The following is a 24066-nucleotide window of genomic DNA, read 5'->3' on the forward strand; positions in this document are numbered from 1 at the left end:
CACATGATGCATTTGTATAGGCGCAAATTAATTATGAGTTTTTAAAAAAATCTATTTTTATACTAGAAAAATAAATGAATGTGTATATTGTTTTGGCGCCTTCTTTTTATTGCTATTTAGTCTTCCTTAAGCAAAAAATGTTTCTTTCCGAAACTCTGTTTTTCTAGCAAAATTTGTTTTAAAAAAACGGAGGGGCAAGAAAAGAAAATTTCTTCATATTTTCGGAAACTTCGGAGAGATTTCTTTTCCAGATTTTTTTTTTCGTTTATTTCTGTTTGGCTACTTCGTCTTGCTCAGATTGTAGCTTGAGGAAGGCTCCGGAATCACTAGCACTCAGGAAAAAAAAAAGGATAAACAATTCTACACACACATTTTGCTTGCAGTGAGAGAAGCTACTCTTTAATGGGAGCTCTTAAGTTTGTCCGTAGTTTCACTACGAAACCCAAAGTGGTCTCGTGTGCGCCAGTAACGCCACCTTCGGCAAATCGGCGGTCTGGCTGAAAGTTGCAGAAGAGAACGAAGTAGTGGGTGGGAATTTCGGAATCGTCCGTATAGAGTGTCTCGTCTTTTATCAGACGGCCGCTGCCGTTCAAACCATCAAGTTTGCTCCTTGATCTGCCGTCGTGCACAGCAGACAGTTGATGAATGGTTGATAACGTTGTCCCTCTCTGTCTCTTATGTGTGTGAAACAAAACTGATTCTCCTCAATTTAGTGCTCCGTGCCGTCATGGGTTTTTCTTCGTACTCAGTTTGATACACGGACATACTTCTTGAAATGCTCGACGGATATGATTGAAAATTTAATACTGAAACTATTCCATACCCACATTTGAATACGTATCTTCCGTGTCCGTGATTTAATCAACGCGGATATGCTGACCACCTGTGGTGCTTGTTTGATGTTTTTTCTTCGAACAAACGTATTCCTCGCAGAATATTTTCAACGCTAGAATTTAAAACATGATAGGTACAATATTTTTTTTTTCAAAAATTTAATTTCAAAAATTCACAACTAGTTTCATAGCGAAAGTATGACAAACATTGACATGGATATTATAAGTATCACAGCCAACGGTACAGTGTTTTAAATTTACTCCGATCATCGTATGATTATTTGTAAAATACCTCGTAGATATTATTTGACGGATTATTATTGACAATTATTGTTATTGGACGGATGCATTTTATTCAGGCAGTGTTCGGTGTCTAAGAGCTTGAGTGATTATATATAGATATATTATATAATCATATCCTTTCATATCTTCCTACGAGAAAATAACGGGCATGAATGGAATGGTAGACCTTCACGGTATTTCTCAAAGGTCTTTTGATGTGAACATGCGGTGAATCTCTTCAGATTGTATATCATGTAGTTAACCTTCAAAATTTGGACATCAAACGTAAACATTTGGATTATGGGCTCACATTTCGTGGACATCTGATGCCTATATATACATATAAAACGATGTTTCTCAAAATCGTGCTCTTTCATATCTTTGTCGTCTTAACCTGCGGAAAAAGTAAGTAACCCTTCAAATATATTCAATATATCACATTTCATTCTCATAGAATTTTAGTACAAACGTTGACAACATTGTTATATGTTTATATTCAATACTGGCATAATTATGTATTGAAGAGAGAACATCGTTTTCTATACGTCGCAGATAGAGTGAACTCTATATATAGACAAAAAGTGTTAAGAAAATCTATTGTTTCAATGTAAAGACCGATTTCTGAACTTTAAATCAAATTTGGCAACTATTAGATAAAGTATTAGCAACACACATATAGTTTCAATTGAAGGCTTACTACAAAAATTAGAACTGTATGAATAAATGCTTATATATATGTTTCAAGATTTCAGGATAGTTGATCGAATCGAACGTGACATATTTATATTTCATATTTGTTTCCAAAATATAAAACGAAACTTAGATTAAGAAAATGGGGATACTCGATAACAATGATTCCAAAAGTGCTTGTCACGACCCACAGAGTTCACGTTAATTTAAAGAATGCAGATATCGGAGGGGTGGGGGGGGGTGAGAACGAAGTGTTTAAAATTTTCAACGGGTTCGATAGATTAGACCATGGATTATTACTATGCCGCCAATGGACTGCTTTGACAAGGGGGCAACAGTATCTATTGGTAGCCGCTGTGGTGGTCGAGTGGACAGGACGGACTCGCATCGCGGGGACCCGGGTTTGAACCCCACAGTGGTGGTCGGCTGAAGTTGGTTTTCTGTGGCTTCCAACTTCAAGGAGCGAATGCGAGCCGATCTCACCGTTAAAAAGTCTCGCCACAGAGAGCAACAGGCCTATAACGGTAAATCTTCAATCATGACACTTCACTCATAGTTCGACAAATAGGTAGCAGATAGGAACACTCTAACAAACATTACGCAGAAACAACCCTCACTCTAGGTTTACAACATGGATCCGCACATTCCAACGTACCAATTCGTTAGAAGTTCCGCAGAGGAATGTGAACGAGGTGTATGTGCGGTTTAGTAGTAGTATCGATTTTAAGGGACAATTCAAAGTTTGGTGTCGCAGAAAATTTCTCTCTAATACGGCTGTTAAAGAATGTAATAGCTTACCCCCCGGGGTTGTGAATTCTAACACAATTGACACGTTTAAAAAGAAATACAATAAACATGTTCGGGTGAATCGAGAAGCTATCCATACTTAGAATAAGACAATCATAAATATATTTTATGTGAATTGTATAATATTTTTATCATGCATATATAGTCTTTAGATTTTGTTTTCATTTTTAATTGGGTTGCTTTATTTCAGAAATATATGATCTATCCGTATTTGTTATGGACATCTTTTCCGCAGCTACTTCGTTCGGCATTTTGCCAGTTGTGGCCTTGTATTTGTATTAATGAACTAAGGAGTTCGCGCGAGAGGTTGCAACATAAAAACGTGCGGAAAAGGAAATTTATCTTTATTTTTAACAACAAAATTAAATATATATCAAAACTAAAAAATGCCTAATTTTTTTTTTAAAACTGAATACCTACTTACCATATAAGTTCCATATAATGCAATATTATAGAATTCACCATGTCTACAATAATCAATAGATCAAGTGGATATTTATACACGAAAGAAAAATAATTAACATAAATATTTAAACAGGGAGACTCAGCAAGAATCATACGAATTCAAAATATCCTCATATATTTTTAAAAATGGAAAACACATTATGCAATGGGACGTAACACGTGAAATTTTAAGGAGAATGTCTGCATTTGAGAATATGAACAATTAATTGCACTAGTGTGCCGTTTATAAAACTCTTTTGAGGAAGAAGCCAAGTTATTGGAAACACTGAGAGGACTAAAAAACATCAGAGCTAAGGAGGGAAGTTAAAAATACTGAAGAGAGTGTACATTGGGTACTCGCTTTAATAGAAAATACTTTTTCAATTGAAAAATTATTTTTAATGTTTTTTTTTTCTACGCGTGGGTAGTTTGAAATCTCATAATAAAACAGTTCTGTCAACTAAATATTGAAAATGTAATTTGATCTCATTCATAATTGATTACGAAAATTAAATTACATTTAAAAATAAGACAATAATAAATTCCAGAAAACCAGGACATATCGTCATCCTGTGGGGGCGGGGGGCGGTTTCCGATGAGATCCTCACCAAAAGCGCGTCGCACTTCATAAAGTTTGGGAACCACCGCTTTATATGATCGACAAATTATTTTATTGAATGCGCGAAAGTTTATATCATAACATACGCTGCATTATTAAAATAAATAGTATCGTGTTTTGTTTTTTATATTATGAATATATATCAGACACCGGAAGTTCCCACACTAAAAATTGTAAAAAAATAAAGAGGCAAAAGTATTTACAATTAATGGAAAAAGGGAAAGATAACCAAAAACTAAAGCATTAGGGTCCGAAAAGGGGTTGAAAAATTATCCGCACTTACTCTGTCTCAAAAACAGTTTATAATATAACGGTATTACATTAGCCAAGATAAGTTAATATTATCATGAGGAACAAAATAGCGAGTCCTAGAGCTTGGGCCAGAGGCGAGTTAATAGAATATTGGATGCGTGATTAGCTAGCAAGCGAAATAATGCGGACTAAAGCAATACTAATAATTGAATAATTTTAATAACAATTTTTCATTAGAACTCTTAATATGTCAGTTCAACAGTATGTCGATTTCTATCTTATAAGTATGCATAGCAGAGATAAGAAAAAGTTCGCCATTTGCTTTGAATGACAGCAAAATTTTTTCAGATGTATGGATTTCTGGCACTTACTCTCATTTACGTTTAAATGGATCTGGAAGATGGCGGGGATGGATTGTTTCTGATAATAATTATTACTAAGAGTTGAAAATTAAAAAAGGACTTTTAAGCGTCTCAATCTCTGAAATATCCAAGTTGGATGTACTCCAATCATTGGTATGCACTCCAATCAGTTCTACAGAACATTTCCTTCAAAATTCACAAATAAACACAAAGTTTGGGAACCATCGCTTCATACAATTGCCGGAATAGGCATTTACGGACAGTAGGAAAAACTGAAGAAAGTCAATTTTTTTACGAAATAAAGTTAAAAATAGTTAAAAATATGCATATATGGCATATTGCCTGGAACGTCCAGGCTCTATTCATAAATATGAACATTGTCACACACACGATTTCAAATAATTATTGCCGATGTGTCACTTATTTTTACAACCTTCATTATTACGAGTGAATTAGATTCTCAGTGTCGATTACATGCATTTTGAAGTAATAGCACCATACTTATACAAAAAAAAAACTGAAACGGCAATGTATGTAATTAAGACAAAAATTCATAAAATTGGATTCTCATCCCATACTACACCTAATTCATTTTCGACAACCAGGATAATGTCAGCTTAAGATACGTGGCAAGTTATTTCTAATTATACGAAATTAGTACAGTCAAATTAAGCAAAATTATTGGATAAATATCGAATGTCGCAGAAAATGTTCACCTCCATTGATACACAACTCGAATATAACTCCGAGAATAAAAAAAAGACGAAAAAATTATGCGTATTATATGAATGGAATCATTGGTATGTACTCCAATCAGTTCGAGTGGAAATGCAATATAAATATTTCCCTTTGCTTTTCGCTGTCGTATTCATTAAGTCACGAACGACTCGTTCGATCTGCAAAGAATCGTTGAAAGAGACTCCACATATACAAAGAATAGTTAGGAATGAACCACTCCGATTTCTTGCTTATTATGCGCTTCCCTAACGTATATCTTATGGCCGTGCAATGATTGATCTCACGATAAACGACCATCAATCATCGAAACTTCGGTTCGGACCACGGCTAGTGTATTCTTAATTTATCTTGCAGATAAGTGTTTCGTTGTTATTCGTGTTCAATATTCAAGAATGAGATGATATAAACTTATCAGCTCCAGCTACTGATTACATTTCTTCTATGATACGCCTGGTGTGCATAAAAAATATTTCATCACTTAATGCTCATAAATGTTTATTCATACTGAAGTCCTAAGAAAAAAATAGGACAGTGAAATAGTATAAGAATGGCATTTATGTAATGTGTCGCTGCTAATGCTACTAATGTAATAATACAAATACAGTAGAACTTCAGTTAACGAGCAAAAATTTTGAACAAATTTTGACTCTGTTAACGAGCGATGGATCACATTACGAGCAAACATTTTGTGTTTTTTATTTATCTCCACGTTATCACAACTGAGCTGATGGTGTTTTGCTTTCGCTCACACACGTGTTATAGAATTTTATGTAATATTCTCCCTGCTGTCTCCGGTAAGCGTGCCTCAGTTGGAAAATTAACATACGTGCGAGTGAGGATATTTAGGATACAAAACTAGATGTAGCACAGAAGCGATGTGTATATGCACAGTTTTTTTTTAATTCTGCTTGGAAAAAAACTGTGGGCTGATTGCATTATTCAAAGTGAATTTGAGAAGGGACTAACTCATTAACAAGAGCCACTACTTGTGGGAGAGGGTTTGTGCTTGGGGAAAACCATGAACTTGGAGGTTAATAAGGATGGTATTTAGGAACAACTGTTTAAAAATGTCTAGAGCTTGACGGTAGATGAAGTTATATGGATCTCTTTTGCACGTACAAGTCGTTTTTCTACGGTATCTCACCTGAGGAAGAGAGAAGTAAGAAGAAGTCCTTCATATAAAATGAAATTAGAGATGTGTAGAACATGGGAATCTATACTAAACTCTGTAGAAAAGAACCACCAAAATAAAGCTGTGGCAATGTGCAATCTTACAAACGAACACAGCAATTTACCATTTTCCAGAAATCCTAAAAATCAGGCAAAAGCAAGTATCATTGGATAAGGTTCTTTTTTGAAAGTCACGCAAAAAGAATAAGTTTGCGAACAAGCTATTGTTTTAAACGATAGTCCTCTTCTCTATCTCTCTCTCTCTCTCTCATCGTTTAGAGAGTAAGTCAAATTTTAAACATTATCTTACTTTTGTATGTTTATTTATCGCGTTATTTATATTATGTATATTTTATTGCATTATGTATAATAATTATTGTATTTAATTATCGATTGTATGCCATTTTTATTAGTCACTTTTATGTGCATGAATAATTGCGGAACGAATTATGCGAATTTCTATTATTTCCTATGAGGAAATTTGATTCGAATAATGAGCTATTCGGATAACGATCACGTTGGCGGAACGAATTAAACTCGTTAACCGAAGTTCCACTGCATAGACCACAACAGGCAAAATGCCCTACGCGATAGCTGAAAAAAGATGTCCATAAAAAATACGGTTGTCTAAAATATGGCAACCCGAAAAAAAGCAATCATCACGAGAAAAATTAATACCTCTGGCATAACCAGGCATTCATTTTTTTGGAATTTTCAAAATGTTTTTGCATTTTGGATACTAAAAAAGTACATTAAAAACATAAATCTCAGCAAATCTCTATTTTTTCTCAAATAACTATTATTTTTGTGAAGAAGGCAATCACTTCGTTTATTTCTTATTCAACCCACATGATGCAGAGTATATTCATCTTCACATAAAATCTTATCTTAGCAATAACTTTGTTGCTAAATTTTATGTATTAAATCACACTTTTGAAAGAGACCATTTCTCTCGGAGACCATCTCATAAAAGAAAACCCTGGAAGTTTAACTTTAAGTGTTGTCCCTCTGATGAAAGTCCCAAAACTTCATACTCGCCATATTTCTAACTCAAACCTTACACAATAAGTCCAAATTTAACTCCCTGAGGTCAGAAGGAAAAGAAAGTTAAGCGAGAAAAAGTGAACCACACATTTGCGGCACCAGAATCAGATAGGAATGCACCCTAAAATAAAACAAAGTATATAATATAAATGATATAAAAGTATATAATATAAATGATATAAAAGTATATAATATAAATGATATAAAAATATATAATATAAATGATATAAAAATATATAATATAAATGATATAAAAGTATATAATATAAATGATATAAAATAAAAATCACTGTCCATAAAAAATTATGGTTGGTTAAAATCAAATAGCCCCCTATATTCATAACCCCTTATGTAGGTATGGATTGCTTCTCAATTTATCCCGTTATAAGCATCGTATTTCTTTTTAAATGTGTCAATTGCGGCTAAATTGATTGCTCACGGATGTGAGCTGTACCATTTCTTCACAACCCTGTTAGAGAAATATTCCGTACAATATCACAACCTCGAATTGCCCCTTGCAAATTGATACAAGTGTCCTCTTGCTGAAACACTCAATTGGCTGTGTATTAATTACTCCAAAAACACACGATCGCAAGCCGGATTCGAACCATCAACCTTCAATGTACAGGCCCCACGCCCGACCAACTACACTACCTTCTGACAAATATCCTGTAATGGGGTGAAAGGTGGCAGACTACGGACGCTAAACTCAAAGTGTATACAATAAGCGTTGAAACAATGCAGCGTTAGACTCATTCAAGGGTGAATTTGGCTTATCGTGATCCTCTGTCTCTTGCTGTACTCATTTCACCGTTGATTATTTACTTTTGCTTCTTGTATGTGCTTTAGGCATTTGTTTATAGGCAGTATCTTTACTAAGCCGCACATGCACCTGGTAAATATTATTCGGAGGAACGTCCGACGAGTATGTCAGTAAATACGCAGTGCATGCGTTCTGGTCGAACGTGAAGTGTGTTTCTAGGATATCCTTGTTAGGTGTTCAAGAAGGTGTTCATTAGGTGTTCATCATCTTCTAAATTAAGAAACAAATAACTCGCAGGTTATTTTGCCTGTTGCATTATCTGCGAAATTTTGAATGTTCTACACATGCGCGCATACAGCCTCTTGAAACAGGTGTCGGTGAGGGAATCACAGAGGGGGTTATAGATAACGAAAGGGGGGCACAATTTCTCACATCTTTGCTCTCCTCTATGCCAATAATTCGTTAACTTGAGTAAACAATTGCGGGAGTGGCAATTACCTTAATCCGTCCTCTGTATCCACCTATGGCTGTAGACCTGATTGCTCTGTGAGGAGAGACCTCTTAAATGACAGATCAGACCTCGTCCTCGTGCCTTCAACTGACCACCACTATATTGTGGAGTTCTTTGTGATGCGAGCCCATCGCGATGCATACACAATCGCATAGCGGCAGGCGATGGCCCTAGTTCCACTGCGGTGAATGGGATTTCGTTGGAATTGCCTGAATTAGAACTCTCCGCGGATATACAATCAATCAATCTATTTAATATAATTCTGCTTGGAATACATGCCGAAATACTCGTACTTTAAAATCTAGGAATTTTTACGCCAATATTGCGACATTTTTTTAACTCTCTGTTAAAAATAGTGCATTTGCAATCCATAGATAATTTTTATATATTTTCGAACTACTGTGACGCACATTAACTCTTACTTACTCCACATTCATTTCGCGGAACAAATTGGAAATGATTTCTGCACGATAAATTTCTGAACTTGCCTATATGGCACCAATTTTAAGACACATTCACGTCAAAAGCATTTATACATGATGCTCTCATGTATATTATCCAATGTTTATTTACGTAAAAAATTTCTTCCTTTGAAAAACATATATAGATGTATAAAAGAAAAAAAAAGGTTAATTACCAAGAATTCACGAAAATAGCAAACATTGAATGCCTTAATATTTGTATCAAAGAAATACTTTCAAGTTCTTTACTAAAAATACCCTAGTTGAAATTTTATAGCGTTTTCTTAAAACATTCAGTACGTTTAAAATGCATCTACCATTTCCACGGAAGAATTGAATGCAATGAATGAAAAACAAACCAGAGGGGGGTAACGGAAATTCGCTGATAGTCCCAATGTTTACATGATGAAGTAAATCTATCACTGTCAAAGAAAATCGTTAATCCTTCTGTAGTGAACTAGAACTTGGTGAATGTCATGATAACGATACATTCATGGTCTTGTTTCCCCTAGGCAACAGCAGATGTGCTGTGATATGCATTTTTCTTTCCTCGCAAGAAATTACGTTAATAATAAAGTATACATCAAGCAAAACACAATCGGACCGTGAAAGATATTACAGAAATAAAAAATTATTCAAATTAAAAAGGAAGGTTGTTGCTCGCACGTTTTAACACATTATTTGGCCGTTTTTCTCTCAAGCACAACATGAGTTTCTAATGTTTTTTGAATAAAGGCATTCACATTTTGAGCTTTTACCGGCGTTGATGCTTCTAAAAAGTTCTAAACATTCAATTTTTACTTGTGAGATGTTCATTAAATTTCTGTAAGCACCAAAAGGATGGTTTGGAAATTCAAATGTCTCCTATTTCTTGTCAAGCCAAACAAGAATGGTTTTTGACTTTTGACCCTTGTATTTTGGAGAAAAATACCATTCGTAAGAGAAGTCTTGCTCTTCTTTCTTCAACAGTGATAGAAAAATAGGTTTGCAAACACAATAAATGAAATTTATGCTATTTTAATTTATATAAATGATATAAATACAGTGTGTTCCCTGAAGTGCAATTAATATAATTCTTTAAACATTTCGACAATATATATTTTTATCAAAGATATAATCAGGGTACCTCACTTTCTTTTAATATAAACTCTCGAATGTTCTGTATATTTCAATGCTTGCCAATTGAAGGGTGAAATAACCGAATCTTCGACACCATTCTTATCACCACAACAAGTTATAGGGGATTAATTTTAATACATATAGCTCGGTTGTGAAACATTATTCAACTCTACCTAGATTATTTGTGGTTACCCTCTTCAGTCTCAACACTGTTTGATATTTCGGAACCATGCCCTCATGATCTGGTTGAGCCTTTCGAGAAAATACGTGCGATTCCTCTGGCATGCTTCTCTTTCTCTATCTTCGTCCACCATCCACAAATCAGAAGCACTGAGAGAAAATAAGCTTCAGGTTATCGTGGTAGCTGATAACATCGACGAAGTCCTTGAACTCCATAGGACCATACTGAGTTCCTGTCTTTGAAGCGGCAACAGCGCTCTTACAAACCATCCGCGATGCACGACAGCATTAAACATCTCGAGTTCGAAGTCATTGATGCAGCCCTTCTAACCACCAACTGGAATTCTCTCTTGTTCGGATGAACTCCGACATACTTGATAGGTCATCTTCTCAATTACCACGTTCACCTCTCGAAGATGGAATCTGTCTGGTTTGGCAGGTTGGTTCTATGGAAGAAGTAGCACTTACCCATTAAAAATTTCGATCTGATTCAGCAGAATTTTGCATAGCCTGCTCAGCAAATAAAACACTTTTAGGAAATGAATTCATTAGTTTTTGTCCTTTGTACGTTATTGTTGTCATAAGATCTTACTGTTGCAATTGACGATGCATCATTTGCGAGGAACCTTCTTTTAAAATCTATGGATTGAAAACGACTATTAGTTTATCCTTTCAGTAATATTTTTGAATTTTACCAAAAAAAAAAATATTACAATATAATAGGAGTTTTATTTTTATATCTTTCTATAAAGTATTTATAAAATATCTATAAAGTATTATGATAGGTTGATATAAATTTTTTTTTCAGAATATAAGAATTTGGCATCTCGTCACATAATCGAATTTCAATATTATTTTTGTGATATTATTCATGATCATAATAACGTACATGTATGCTTTGGAAAAAAATCAGCTATACATAATGACACACCACCAATCATAATGACACAACCCCTTGCGAGGTTTGTAGATATACCTATCTACATTTACTCATTTATTGGTACTTGAAGGTATTACTCAAGTGAGATTGGTAAATTTGATTAATCATGAACAAAATCATCATTTTTGCCGATGGGCTTTAAATAGTTCCTAGATGCAGTTGGTATGTTCGATACCAGCCCTGTATTTGATATACAGCGCGGGCAAAAAGTCCGTAAAAACATTAAAAATGAATAAAAACTGGAAAATAAACTACATTAAAAACGGTTTGCAGGGTCAGCGTCACTAGGTCACGGGAATTTTTCCGGGGAATTTTTCTCGAAAAAAGCCGATAGGTGGCGTTGGTACAAGCGACTTCGGTGGAAATATGCAAATGAGACGGTTATGAGAACTTACGCTACTAATCCACAATCAGTTCACCGTTGGAAACCGTGTTATATGGACCACCTGCACTCTACCGTTGCTGGATTTGTGGCTCGCTGTTATTTCCTGTGGTGGTGCTCATGTGGAACACATACTGCTGTATTAAACGATTTGGAGGCATTCTGTTTCTTATTTGCGTATCTTTTCTTTTACTCGTGTACGTCAGCGCCACCTATCGGCTGTTTTTCAAGGGTTTTTTTTCTATCTTAAAAAATTCTCGTGACCTAGCGATACTCACCCTGAAAACCGTTTATTATTTCGGGTATTTTTCCTATTCTTATGAATTTTGTGATAATCAATTCTTTGCATTTTTTGAATTGAAATATCTTCTGCGTGAGAACCTCGGATGCCCGTATCTGAGAGCCAGTGTAACGAATATTGAATGAAAATAATTCTCATTAAAATGAAGTACACTAAACCAACATTATTTATCGAATTCTCCATTCCTGGCAGATAATTACACATGATGTCTGGTAATTATGAATAATATAGTTATAATTTATCATAACATTTTGCATGTAGGAACTGGTGATTTCATTATGCATTATTATTGGCAAACGTGATAAAATCGGTAGAATTTATCATATTTACAAATGCGATGTGCACAATCAGTGGTAAATGTGATGAATTCACTACAAAAAAAAATTATGTAAAACATCGAAATGATTGGTGTTATTCATAACACTGCTTGAATCACAGAGTTTGTTCTTAAAAATATTTCAGTGATTTTAAACTGAGTTTTGGGGCGTTGATTCCGAATCTAGCATTGGTTTTGTCAGATTGGCTCTAGTTTTTTGCGATAAAGTGCAGATTGAATTACGATAGTGATACCATAAGCAACATACAAATCGCATTGTATGCTGGCAAAATATTGGCAAAAATATTTCTCAACGGTTTAAGAGTAATTTCGGGACACTGAGTCCAAATCTAGCATTGGTGTTATCAGATTGGCTCTAGTTTTGTAGATAAAGTGGAAAAAAAAACATTGTTAAATTTCAATAGTAATACAGAATGCATTGAAATAGTGCATTATTTCAAAAAAAGAAAATAATAGATTAAATTCAGAAAAAAAAGAGCAACACCAGTTCGGAAATCAGTAGTACAAAAACGCACTAAAACAATTGAAACTTCCTTGCGAAAAATAATTTTGATTTTTGAGCTGTGTAATCAACATATTCATATTTTTTTTATCGCAACGTATACGAGAAGAAATAAGATGGCACAAATGATAGATATCCATATTGAAATTATTTGAACTTTTATATTGATCACATTTATCCACTCCATTCATTTCGATATGCAAGAAAAACTGCAAAATTTCATGGCAATTTATAAACACTGCTTTTTGCATAAAGGGGGTAAAATCCCCTCTATTTATTATTTCAATATCCCTGACGTGCAATTAATATACGATATTTTGCATGCGTGTGTGGCAAGTCTTCATCCAAACAAAGTAAAACCTTGAAATACGTGACTCGCTCCGGTTTTAATACATGTTCGTGATCCGTTAAAAATTGGTATCATCGTAATTTTTTTATCATTGATGTAACGTAATAGCGGAGGAAATACCTATCTCCGTACACGCTATATATCAATGAATCATAATCACTACAGTGGAAAATAATTCATGTCCCTCGAAAATGACCATGGAGAAACAGGATCATCATCAATGATTCAGAACCAACCGTAGATGAGTCAATCGTTCGTAGAAATTTGGAAAAAAAAATCAGCGCGTGTAGACATTCCTCATGTTATTCTATAAAAAAAAGTTTTCACATTCTCGTGGACATCAACTGACCTAAACACGGACCATAGAGTAGTGTGAAGAACCGTCGATGAATAGACATCTATATACAGGGTGCAATAGCAAACAGAGGATATAAAAATTTAATGGTGGACTGTTGATCTTAGAGATATACTTTCAATTAGAAAAACTTTTCAAGTAGCGTGTAGTACTCAGGTATGTCGTTCATGTTTCATGGGGTTGTACAGTTATTGAAATAAAATGATATGAATACATTTCAATTTATTTCAAAGCAAAATTTTGCAGCATATCCTGTATGCAAAAAATCATTAGAAAGTTGTTGCCTTGTCTCTTCTGAGGTCAACCAGAAAAAAAAAATCCACGTTTTAAGTACCATATTCACTCAGATATTCGAATTCGAGAAGAAGAAAAACAGCTCTAAAAGTGGAAAAATCGTTGTACTCGAATTTAATTTTTTTTTTTTTTTTGAAATCTCCTCCGTTTTACAAATTCGAATATTTCAGTGAATATATTGTACTTAGAAACGTGAAATTTCTTTTGTTGGCATCAGGAAACACAGGGCGAAATTTTTTTAATAAGGTTTTTGAGTACACATTGGGACTGTACGTAAAGTTTATTTATTCGTATTTTAATAACTAGACAACCCCTGGAACAAGAATTGCACATTTGAGTAACACGTTGTTGGAAAACTTTTTTCTTTCTATTTCAAAATATGTATTGATCATCGATCATTTTTATCGCACCACGGACATTTCCTGCACACGAAGGCTAATTATACTGGCACCTACAATTTATAGCCGATTCCGAACGGCAGGCTTGTTTTTTTTTAATATTCATCGAGAGGTTGGTGCGCTAAGCCCTCGATGGGGGACTCCCTGTGGTAGCAATTTTTTCTGCGGCCATGTCGCCGTTTCTGTTGTACCCCTATGTCAGGAAAGTTTTCTGACAAGGACGAACCACGTATCGAACTCGCGATACCTCTAAACATCCTTTGGTACTTTAGGCGAGTATTGACCTGGGCTACCGCGCCCTTGAAAATATGCCTCTAGAATCAACGGTTCGGCAGTAAAATGTCGTTCGCCCTATTTACTATTCATCCTGTATATATAAAATGTCATGTCCTGACTGAGTTATATCATTTCCGAGCCAAAACCGCTGAAGCTATAAATATAGTCGAATCCCGTTATAACGAAATCCAAGAGATCACAGAAAATACTTCCTTATAAAACAATTACAGGTTTTTGCATTGTTCTTATATAAACTTATCTAGAGGATTAAAAAAGTGTCCGCTAAAACGATATTTTCGCTATATCTGTATTCGTTAAAACGGGATTTAACTATATTAAATTTATCGGTATTTTCATTTCATGATGCAGACTCACTAAAATGGAGGCTTTTCATAATCTGACTCCTTAGTGTTGGGGGTGGATAAGCGGGTTCAATGGATATATATAGAGAAATCATGCCGAACCAAATGCGCTGAAGCAATAAATATGGAATTTGATCATTAATTTTATTTTATAATGTAAAGACTCTGTAGAAGGGATTTTTTGAAATGTTAGACCACTAAAAAATCTTTATTTCATTAACTGGCAATGATACCCATCTCTCCACCGTCCCTACACAGGCAATTAACAACTATTGTATCTCCGAAAAAGGGTTATCCAAATTCTGTTTTAGAATCAGTTATTGTGGACCGCGTTTGCGTGCGAGCTGATCTCCACGATATAAGTCCCGGCGGAAAGCAACAGAATTTCAACGTTGGAAATATTCAATCTTTACTTAACTCATAAATTGAAATATAGATGGCAGAACTAAAAATTCCCCAGCGACACTAGACGCACACTAGACGCAGACTATTAGGTACACACGCATACACGCTCGGTAGTAAATTGCCCATGGTGAAAGACCGGAGTTGCGCTCCGTTTAAAAAAAAATGTGTCAGTCACCCCTAAATGTTATGTTTTATAAACTTCGTATACTGATGCACAGGATTGCCCATAAATTCGTAAATACAATGAATAGTTAGAAAATTCATGCGGTTTGTGTGAAAACTATCCTCACGAATGGGGTTTTCTTAGTATCAAAATTGAAAAAATCAATCAAATAATTTTTGTCGATAGAGGACGCTGCCCAAAAATAAATCACTAGAAATATGAAAATCAGAGTCCTATAAATTGTAGGGTGTGCAATTAATAGCTCGTTTATGAATTAGTAATTGATAGCTCGTCTTTCTACAAGAGCTGTATACAGTTTCAATTGTGATGTTCATATTGGTGGATGAAATACTATTGGTGAAGTTGTTTTACGTCAGTCACGAATCGCTGGCTGAAGCTTTACGAACGTTTCGGACACAGAAGATATTGACGAAAGGTTCAGGTCTAATCACTTCTAACTGCAGTGCTAGAATGGTGCAGTAGTAAGATGATCGTCTTCCTCCACGAAGGTTACCGTGAATGTAAAGGGTGTCGAATCCAGGGAAAGGGCATTGAAAACAAGTTTCCTACAGAGCCTGGCGGGCCCACCAACAGATGCCACCTCCATCTCCCACTCAACTCCACTGGTTGGAAATTGTCGTATGGCGTTATGACCGAAGTTGGTGTGTGGTAGTAATCACTTCTGACGGGCTGATTTCCCTGGCCCTCTATCAACTAGTTTGAACTTTTGTTTTTGTAGAAAAAATCTTTTTTCATAAGAATAAGTTTTCTTGCGAACCGCATTGAAACATGGAATTCCTTTAATTTTTAGGAATTTTTAAACCATTTTCGAATTTATGGGCCACCCTGTATTCAAGTGCTGGTATTTTCTGGTTATTGAACTTCCGATGGATGATTGTTCTTATGAGTATAAATTTGTTGCTTCCTCCGGCGAGATTTTTTCTAAGGTGATGCCAGCAGACGTCTGCACCACGCAGCAGTAATTGCAGTCAGTGTGGTATACTGTAAGAAAATATAACTCACGATGTATAGGATTGTTCACGAAGAGTAAAATATAAAAGAATCCAATGGCTAATACTAATAACATATGGAAAATAATCAGCAAAAGAGGGGGAAAAATCCAACTGCGATAGTTTCACTCCCGTAAAATGAATATTAAGGAATTATTCTAACGTTTGTCTCAAGTACACACCGAATTTCGGTGCCACCAAATTTGCAATATTATATCATTATTTATCGTTACAAAATCATTTCAAACGCTAATATCCCAGTTTCATATTTCATAGAGATTATAACTATTCATCAAGACGTACTCAAAGTATGCAAAATCTTAAATTACTCCAGTTCGAGCAATTTTTATGTAAATATATTTGGTTATTTTTTCTTATATTAATTTCCATAAAATTTACGCTTTCATATATACGTAAAGATAAATGAATCTCCTAAAACTAATGTTTTTCAGTATTGACTTTTTATCCTTTTGTATTTTTGAATAATCTTATTTCATGAAAATTCTAATTAGTTGCAATGTTTAATTTTCTACAACATTGTTTAACTTTGTAAGAACTCTGCATAGCGAAGTTTATGACGTATTAATTTTTCCGTTACCCTGAAATATTTTGTTACGAATGCAAATACGGAGAATATGTGCAGGGAAAGTTAATTTTGTTGCCGGCTATGATTCCTGTTGCTCTCGTCAGTGTTTGAGATATTCACCATCGAAATAGATTGGTGTAGTGAGGCATAGTACTGTCCTTTTGCCGATTCATTCCCAAGTTTTCAAGATGAGTAAATAAAGGAATCCGATCTGAAAAATGCATTATGCGAAGCACGTACAAATGTTGAAGTTGATAGACCGTATTACAATCCCAGCATAGAGAACTTCAGCTAGTTCAACTATTACTTTGTGAATATACACAAACATATAAATACTTTAAGAAACTTTGAAACTCACGGTCTCGTTGGCGCTTAGATCATGGTCGAAAGAGCAGCATTCCTAAAGTCCTTTTATATTCAGATTCAGCCCTTATTCTTTCTATCGGTGTGCTCAGTGTTCCACCATATTAGTTCCCAAATAACGCTTTCGGGAGAATTTATTCAAAATGAAGAAGACGTTATACGTATGCCTTAGAGCAAAGACACGGGCTGATTTTGGGTTGTATGACTTCGCTCAGTTTAAATCAAAAAGAATACGGACAGAGGATCAAATTAAATTACTCTAAAACAACGTATAATTATAAGAAATATATATTTCTCTATGAATATAATGTATTTCTCTAATGAAACTTTTATCTCAAATATCAATCATATAATTACTCTCGTAGGTGTATTTTAATAATTAGTTTCAAATTTGGATTACAATGTGCGATGAGAAGACTGGAAAGAAATAGTAAAAATTATGTTATTGATTTCGAAGTTGAATTAAAATATAAAGTTATGATCGGGGGGAAAAGTTAAAAAATATTTTTCGTAGGTTCTTCCGTATATCATAAAAAATATTGAAAATTTCATTTACTACATGGTCGAAATGTAAAAGTATCTAATCAATTTAATTGCCGTTTCTCTTTCTATTGTACGGATTGGAATTTACTTTATAAGATTTTAAAAAAAAGGTCACCGAGATATTATTGATTGAGCTTCTTGACTTTTCAAACAGCAACATTGTTCGCAACATTGTTTGAAAATCTTAATTTTTACTAAGTTCAACCATAACACTTCACTCATAGTTAGAAAAAAAAAAACTGGGGGCAGATGACAGCACTACACATAACAAGCATTACACATAAACAAACTTTACGTCAGGTTGCACTACACGTACACGCACATTCCCGCATGTACCGATTCGTTGGGGGTTCGTTGGGGAGTTCCGTGTGGGAAGGGGGTGCATATGTGGTGTAGCAGTAGTAGGTAGGGCCTCCAAAAAATGGCTCGGGGATCCATGATGTTCTTAAGTCAGCCACCTCGTTGGGCAATTTGCCTGTTGTGGTGTCGTATTTGTATTTGTATTTGTATTTGTATGCACACACCAAACTTTGGAGTATTGTTTTCAAGTTCTTACAATAACCTATTTTAGCTTCTACTGACTGCTTTAAATACAGCTTCTTTCCTCATGCCATTGGTGAATGGAACAAACTTCCAAGCTCTATTGTCAAATCTCCCACTATCACTAGTTTTTTGTCAAATCTCCCACTATCACTAGTTTTTTGTCAAATCTCCCACTATCACTAGTTTTTTGTCAAATATCAACAATATTTTTGTCATTTTTAATCACATCCTCTTGTATAAGCCCTAGGATCAACAATGTGGTATAAATAAATAATATATCCCAATGACTTCAACAACGTGCGATTAGAGACGGATTTTTAACCAAATGTAACAGAATAATTCTCCTTCGGTATTAATAAGACATAGGAGGAAATTTTTCTCATTGAAATTTTCTTAATTGGAGAACATATAAAAAAAATTAATTCCTATAGTTATCCCAATTATATCACCAGTCACTTTGTCTTAACTATCATAGATGAGTTCTTCTTTCTCCACTGATTGTGTTTCATATTTTACATAAATTTGAGAATTAAAGTTAGAATTTTTGCTTTTTTCGGGCATAGTGGGACACAGCCATTGCAATTCATCAAGAAATTCCAAGCTCAAAAACTGCTATAAAGTTTATTTTTTTAATGAAACTATTAAGTACTGAGAGAAACTGTATTTTTCTCTCTTTTTTGTTTCGATATTTCCAAACTTTTAGAAAATTCTCGAAATGGTAAAATATATTTTGGATTACTAAGTTTGGAGTGATAAGTTTTGAAATCCATTAAGTTCTTATTTCGCGAAATGGAATCAGAAGACTTTGTGACATTTTTTACCATTAGGTTCCTCTATTAGACATAAGAGGACATTTTTAGTTACGCTTTTTTTTCTTTATAAGTAAAAACTAAGGATAATGAATGGTCAGTTTTATACCCTTCTCGATAAATCAGGAGACGAAAGGCTATCGTCATCCACCGATAGCTGATCCAAACATGTGCGATATCCTGCCATAAACAGGTGTTTAAAATAATTTATGAAATATAACTGGCTATATAGATCCGTGTATGCGGAGAAAACACGCTATGCACTTTATATCAAACTCTTCAGTTCTCGGCATCTCCATCAACGTGTCCGACTATAGCGGAATATGCGCTATAAATCTACAGTCTCACTCTTACATGCACACACACACATATACTCAGTACTCTGTGTACGTACATTCCGGTGTTCAGGAACAGAATTTATACAGGAATGTCATCTTTTATGCATAAAGCATCTTCATGTTTAATGCATGGTGCTGCTTTAAGGTCCCATCAAATGTTGTCATTTTACTTGACAAAGTGCTATTTTCTGCCTACGAAGTTATGTTTCCGTGAAAATGTGTACACAACCTGAAGCGGAGGTTGTCTCTGTACCAAATAATCTGAGATTTAAAAAAGACAGAGAGAGAGAGAGAATGAAATATATACACACAAACGACGAAGTATGGTCCGGATCCTTTATTTTTGTTTCTTTTTCATCATCATCATCAACCTCCATTTTACTCGCGACATGTTTTTTTTTTCGAGATTTATATTTTCCAGTATAAAAACAAGTTCACTGAAATGATGTGTTCCATGGTGATATAAAACTATGAATATATCGATTCTGACTCGCATAGATAGTTCATGCTACATGAATCAAATAATTTTTCGAAAACATTTTTTTTTCAATGACACAATACCTTTTCATCTTTTTGTTGTAAATATTAAACAAAGAGGAATAAAAGTGACCTGTTCATGAAACATCGGTACATTTTACTCCATCATTTATACGTTTTGTACACGTATTTCGTAAATTTCCCTGTTAATGTAATGATTTTTTAGAGATTTTAGAGGTGCGAGGAAAATTACCGTATTCCCCGTGGGTGCGTATCAAATGTTGTGTTTGATTTTTCAGTGCTGTCATCTATATTTCAGAAGTGAAGTCTAATGATTGGATATTTGTACAGTTTGAAGACCTGCTGGTCTCTGTTGCGAGACTTCTTAACGAGGGAATCGGCTTGCATTCGCAGGTCAAAGTTGGGAACCACAGAAAATCAACCTCAGCCGACCACCACTCCACTGTAGAGCCAGGGGAGTTCTAACCCGGGACCTCGAGTGCGTCACTATGATCATTCGATCACCACAGCGGCCGCATGAATGACTATAATACCTGTCACCATTCTCTTGCTATCCCATTTTAAGAACCATCAGTTGATTGCGGAGCACTCTGTAGTTGCACAATTTCGCCCGCTACCGGATATCGGGGAAGTAATTTGTATACGTGTACCGGCAAAAAAAATGGACTGGAGACAAAATAAATATGCACAGTAAGAGGGTTATAATAGTATGCGCGCGCGGTCCACGAAAAAAAAAGGTAGGAGAAATGGTAAATAGTCGCGATTTAATTTGCGGCCGGGTAAAAGATAACATAAAAACATTAGGAGAACACACACACACGTATTTGCATTCTAATATTTAGTTAAATCTAAAATTACGTAGCGGCTACATAAATTAGGAAATAGTTAGGAACCGGCACTGATTTGCAGACCAGTGATTAAATTATAATAAAATAAACATAGTCAAAAATGTTTGTAGTTGTTGTCAGGGCAGAGAGATCCATTTAATGCCCGATCAATCATCATCGTCATTTCAATGGCGAGCTACAAGCGCTTAAAGATTGACTAAGTTTGAAATCGAATTATCACTAAACATTTTAATCGCCAATTCTGCAAACCCCCTTCTAGCTACAATCGCTCATATTTGCCCAATAATTGTCAATTGTCAACTAGATGACCAATTTAGTTTTTTCTATCCTCTTTCGATGGCTGGTGGAATGGACAAGTTTTTGGCAAATTTGACCGATTGATGCAGCATATCGATGAAATCGGTTTCATCTTATAGCATTTGTTCCGCTCTTTCTCCATATGTGCTTAGTTCGCGTGTAGGTCTCTCAGAAATTTCACAAATTCTACTTTTTTTCGACTTGACCCTTTTGTAAAAGTGACAATAAGTGTGTGTTTGTGTAGTTCCCCCAAAACGTGTAAATAGTCAAAAGTGTTCTACAAGTTCCCACCACTGAAATGAACGTGACATTTTTGAGAGAAAACTTTTTTTTGTTCTTATAAGCGGAAATCTTATTTTTATAACCGATGATTTTCGCATAATAAAACAACATTTGGTTTTCGTTTTGCCAATTTGATTCTTATAAGCTGTTGATTCTTATAACCAGTGATTGTTGCAAGAGATAGCTATTGTATCTCGATAAATGTTGCATTTAAAAATATGAAGGATTTTTCAGAGTGCAATATGTATTTCAATAACTGGAAGTTTTAGCACACGGGAAATGCATAAAACTCCCTTTAATTTTTATGTATATTACCCTCAAAAAATATTGAGACTAAGTTAATGCATGTAATTTGAAAACTTCTTATAATTGAAATCACTCTCCTAAAGCAGACTGTTGCAGATATATCTGCTGCAAACAATTTAGGACAGCCTGTATACAGTGGAACCTCCCCTAATGGACATTCCCGGAAACTTTTCTGATTCTCGGCCCCATGGAATAGGGCTTTAATTAATGCGTTTCACTCACAGTTAGCGGTCACTCTCGACAGCGGAGAGGCTTTTTTCCAAATTATAATTTATCAACTTACACTGAAAAATCGAGAATTTAATACTAAGTCTACAGTCTACTAAGAATATGTTTAATCCCCCCCCCCCAAGCTCTTGTTGGTGAATATGCAATGCATCACCAATTAATTGAACACAACTATGGTCAAGGAAGGTGAATTTGAAGGTGAATCTCTTTTTTGTTTTTTTTCGAATATGTTTAACAGCTGGCTGATGGGAAGATTCTACTGCCCTGGCGGGGAATCGAACCAACGTCCTCTCGCTCGACGGAAGAGCGCCCTAGACCACTAGACTATAAAGGAAACAAATATCCCAAAGTTTCCTTGGAGTTCGTGTGCACTGAACGGAAACTACATTTTTTTTTGCTTTCCAAAATATATCTTCGCATCAGCCAGTGGTTAAAATTTTTTTATGGATAGCGGAGAGTGATAGTATCCTCGGATAATGTTTTTGTTTGTTGAGCGTGTGAAGAAAGCCAACATTACAAGAGTGATATTGATCTCATGAATGTCTATTTCACACTTATTTTAATTTAATTTTCATTGTAAATATGTGTAGTGCACATATCATGTACGGGTAAAAGTAATTAATTGGAACAGTAAGAGAGAAAAAGGTTAGATTTTTCCATATTTATCAGACTTTCCAACTTTTTTTGGGAACTATGTATAATCGCTAGTAAGCGTCATAAATGTAGTGAAATTTAACCTAACTTTCTTTACAGATGCATTGTATATCAAGACGATTGGTGAATGTGTATAACCACCTGTGTATCACATTTGCATACAGCAACATATACAATTTTGCATTAAATTGGTGACGAATGATAGATAATAAAATTAACCAATCGCTAATCAGGTCAAACGTCGTATACATGTGAAAGATGTATAGACGAGGTTCCCTGTATATCGTAGTTCCGCAATAGCGCACCCCCCCCCCCGTTAGCGAACAAAGTTTTTGGTCCCGTAGCAGTTCGTTATCGAGAGGTTCTCCTGTGGTTGATGTATTATATATAGATTGTTGTTATATAAATTGCCTTATATATCCGTAGACTCTCATGGTAGTATATTATTAGAGCTGTATAAATCAATTCTTTTACGTATCTATTCGTATTTATGAGAGGAATAGATTTTGGATTGGAGACGATACTGTTTATTTTTTTATTTTATTTACTAACTACTGAAGGAAGACCGATGTACCTATGGAGAAAATTCGCATTAGAATTTCTTCAGTCGCTGGGAAACCTATATTCAGCTAGTAAAACGCTCAAAACCTTAGTGAATATAGCAATATATTTTGAAATGTAAAATTTTTAATATTGGATTTTTTAAAATTCGAAATCGGGAAAATAATTTCGTCCTTACGAACAAAATCCTCATGTACCTACGGACACATCCGGATTCACCTGCAGAGAAATACTACGAAAAGTTCAGTTTTTATACTTTTCCCAGATATATCATTTTATACGCCTAAGAACTGCTTCTTCCTCCATTTCTTCATCCATTCGTAATAAATCATAACCCGAGAATCACGATGATAAAATTACTTCGTCGGAGTCATCGGAAGAACTAAGGAGATGCTCTTTTTTTCACCGATTGCTTTCTTTTGCTATTTCTCTGTCTTTTGAGCGACTCTTTTTAGCTTTTTTCTCGAGAAAAGTTGTTCAGGGGCTTGTTTTTTGCGTCCGAATGTACATCATCTTAGAGCGGGGTTCTTTACCTATGGGCCATGACCCAAACATACGTCGCAGGGCCTTCCGAGATGGGTCGTTCATATCCAGGAATTCTTGAACTATGGGTCACGACCGAAACTTGATTCACAAATGCTTACGAGATGGGCAGCACAAATCAGTTTACAGTCAGGGATTCGAGAGAAATGGGTCTCGACCCAAACTTGATTGACTGGGACTTGGGGGATGGGTGGGTGTAGCGAATCAACTTAAGGCTAGGGATTCTTGAGGTATTTGTCACGACCCAAACCTGATTCTGAGTGACTATATCGAGGTGGTTCGTATCATCAGGGATTTTGGGCTGACAACCACACACAC

At 35.1% G+C, this 24066-nt stretch overlaps 1 protein-coding gene across 2 annotated transcripts in view; it reads left to right on the plus strand.

Moving 5' to 3' along the window:
• Positions 1-517: 517 nt before the first annotated feature.
• LOC149078986 (cell adhesion molecule Dscam1-like) overlaps positions 518-24066 on the plus strand; it is a 150363-nt gene continuing 126814 nt past the window's right edge. For both annotated transcript variants that reach the window (XM_089241232.1, XM_089241233.1), the window contains exon 1: positions 518-1520. In XM_089241232.1, the coding sequence (XP_089097358.1) occupies positions 1442-1520 (79 nt within the window). In that variant the 5' untranslated portion in view covers positions 518-1441. The remainder of the gene's footprint in view (positions 1521-24066) is intronic.

The sequence above is a fragment of the Pholcus phalangioides genome, unplaced genomic scaffold, assembly GCF_987345545.1.
Source record: "Pholcus phalangioides strain wild (caught in Gottingen) unplaced genomic scaffold, Ppha-v1.0 ptg000013l_1, whole genome shotgun sequence".
NCBI lineage: Eukaryota > Metazoa > Arthropoda > Arachnida > Araneae > Pholcidae > Pholcus > Pholcus phalangioides.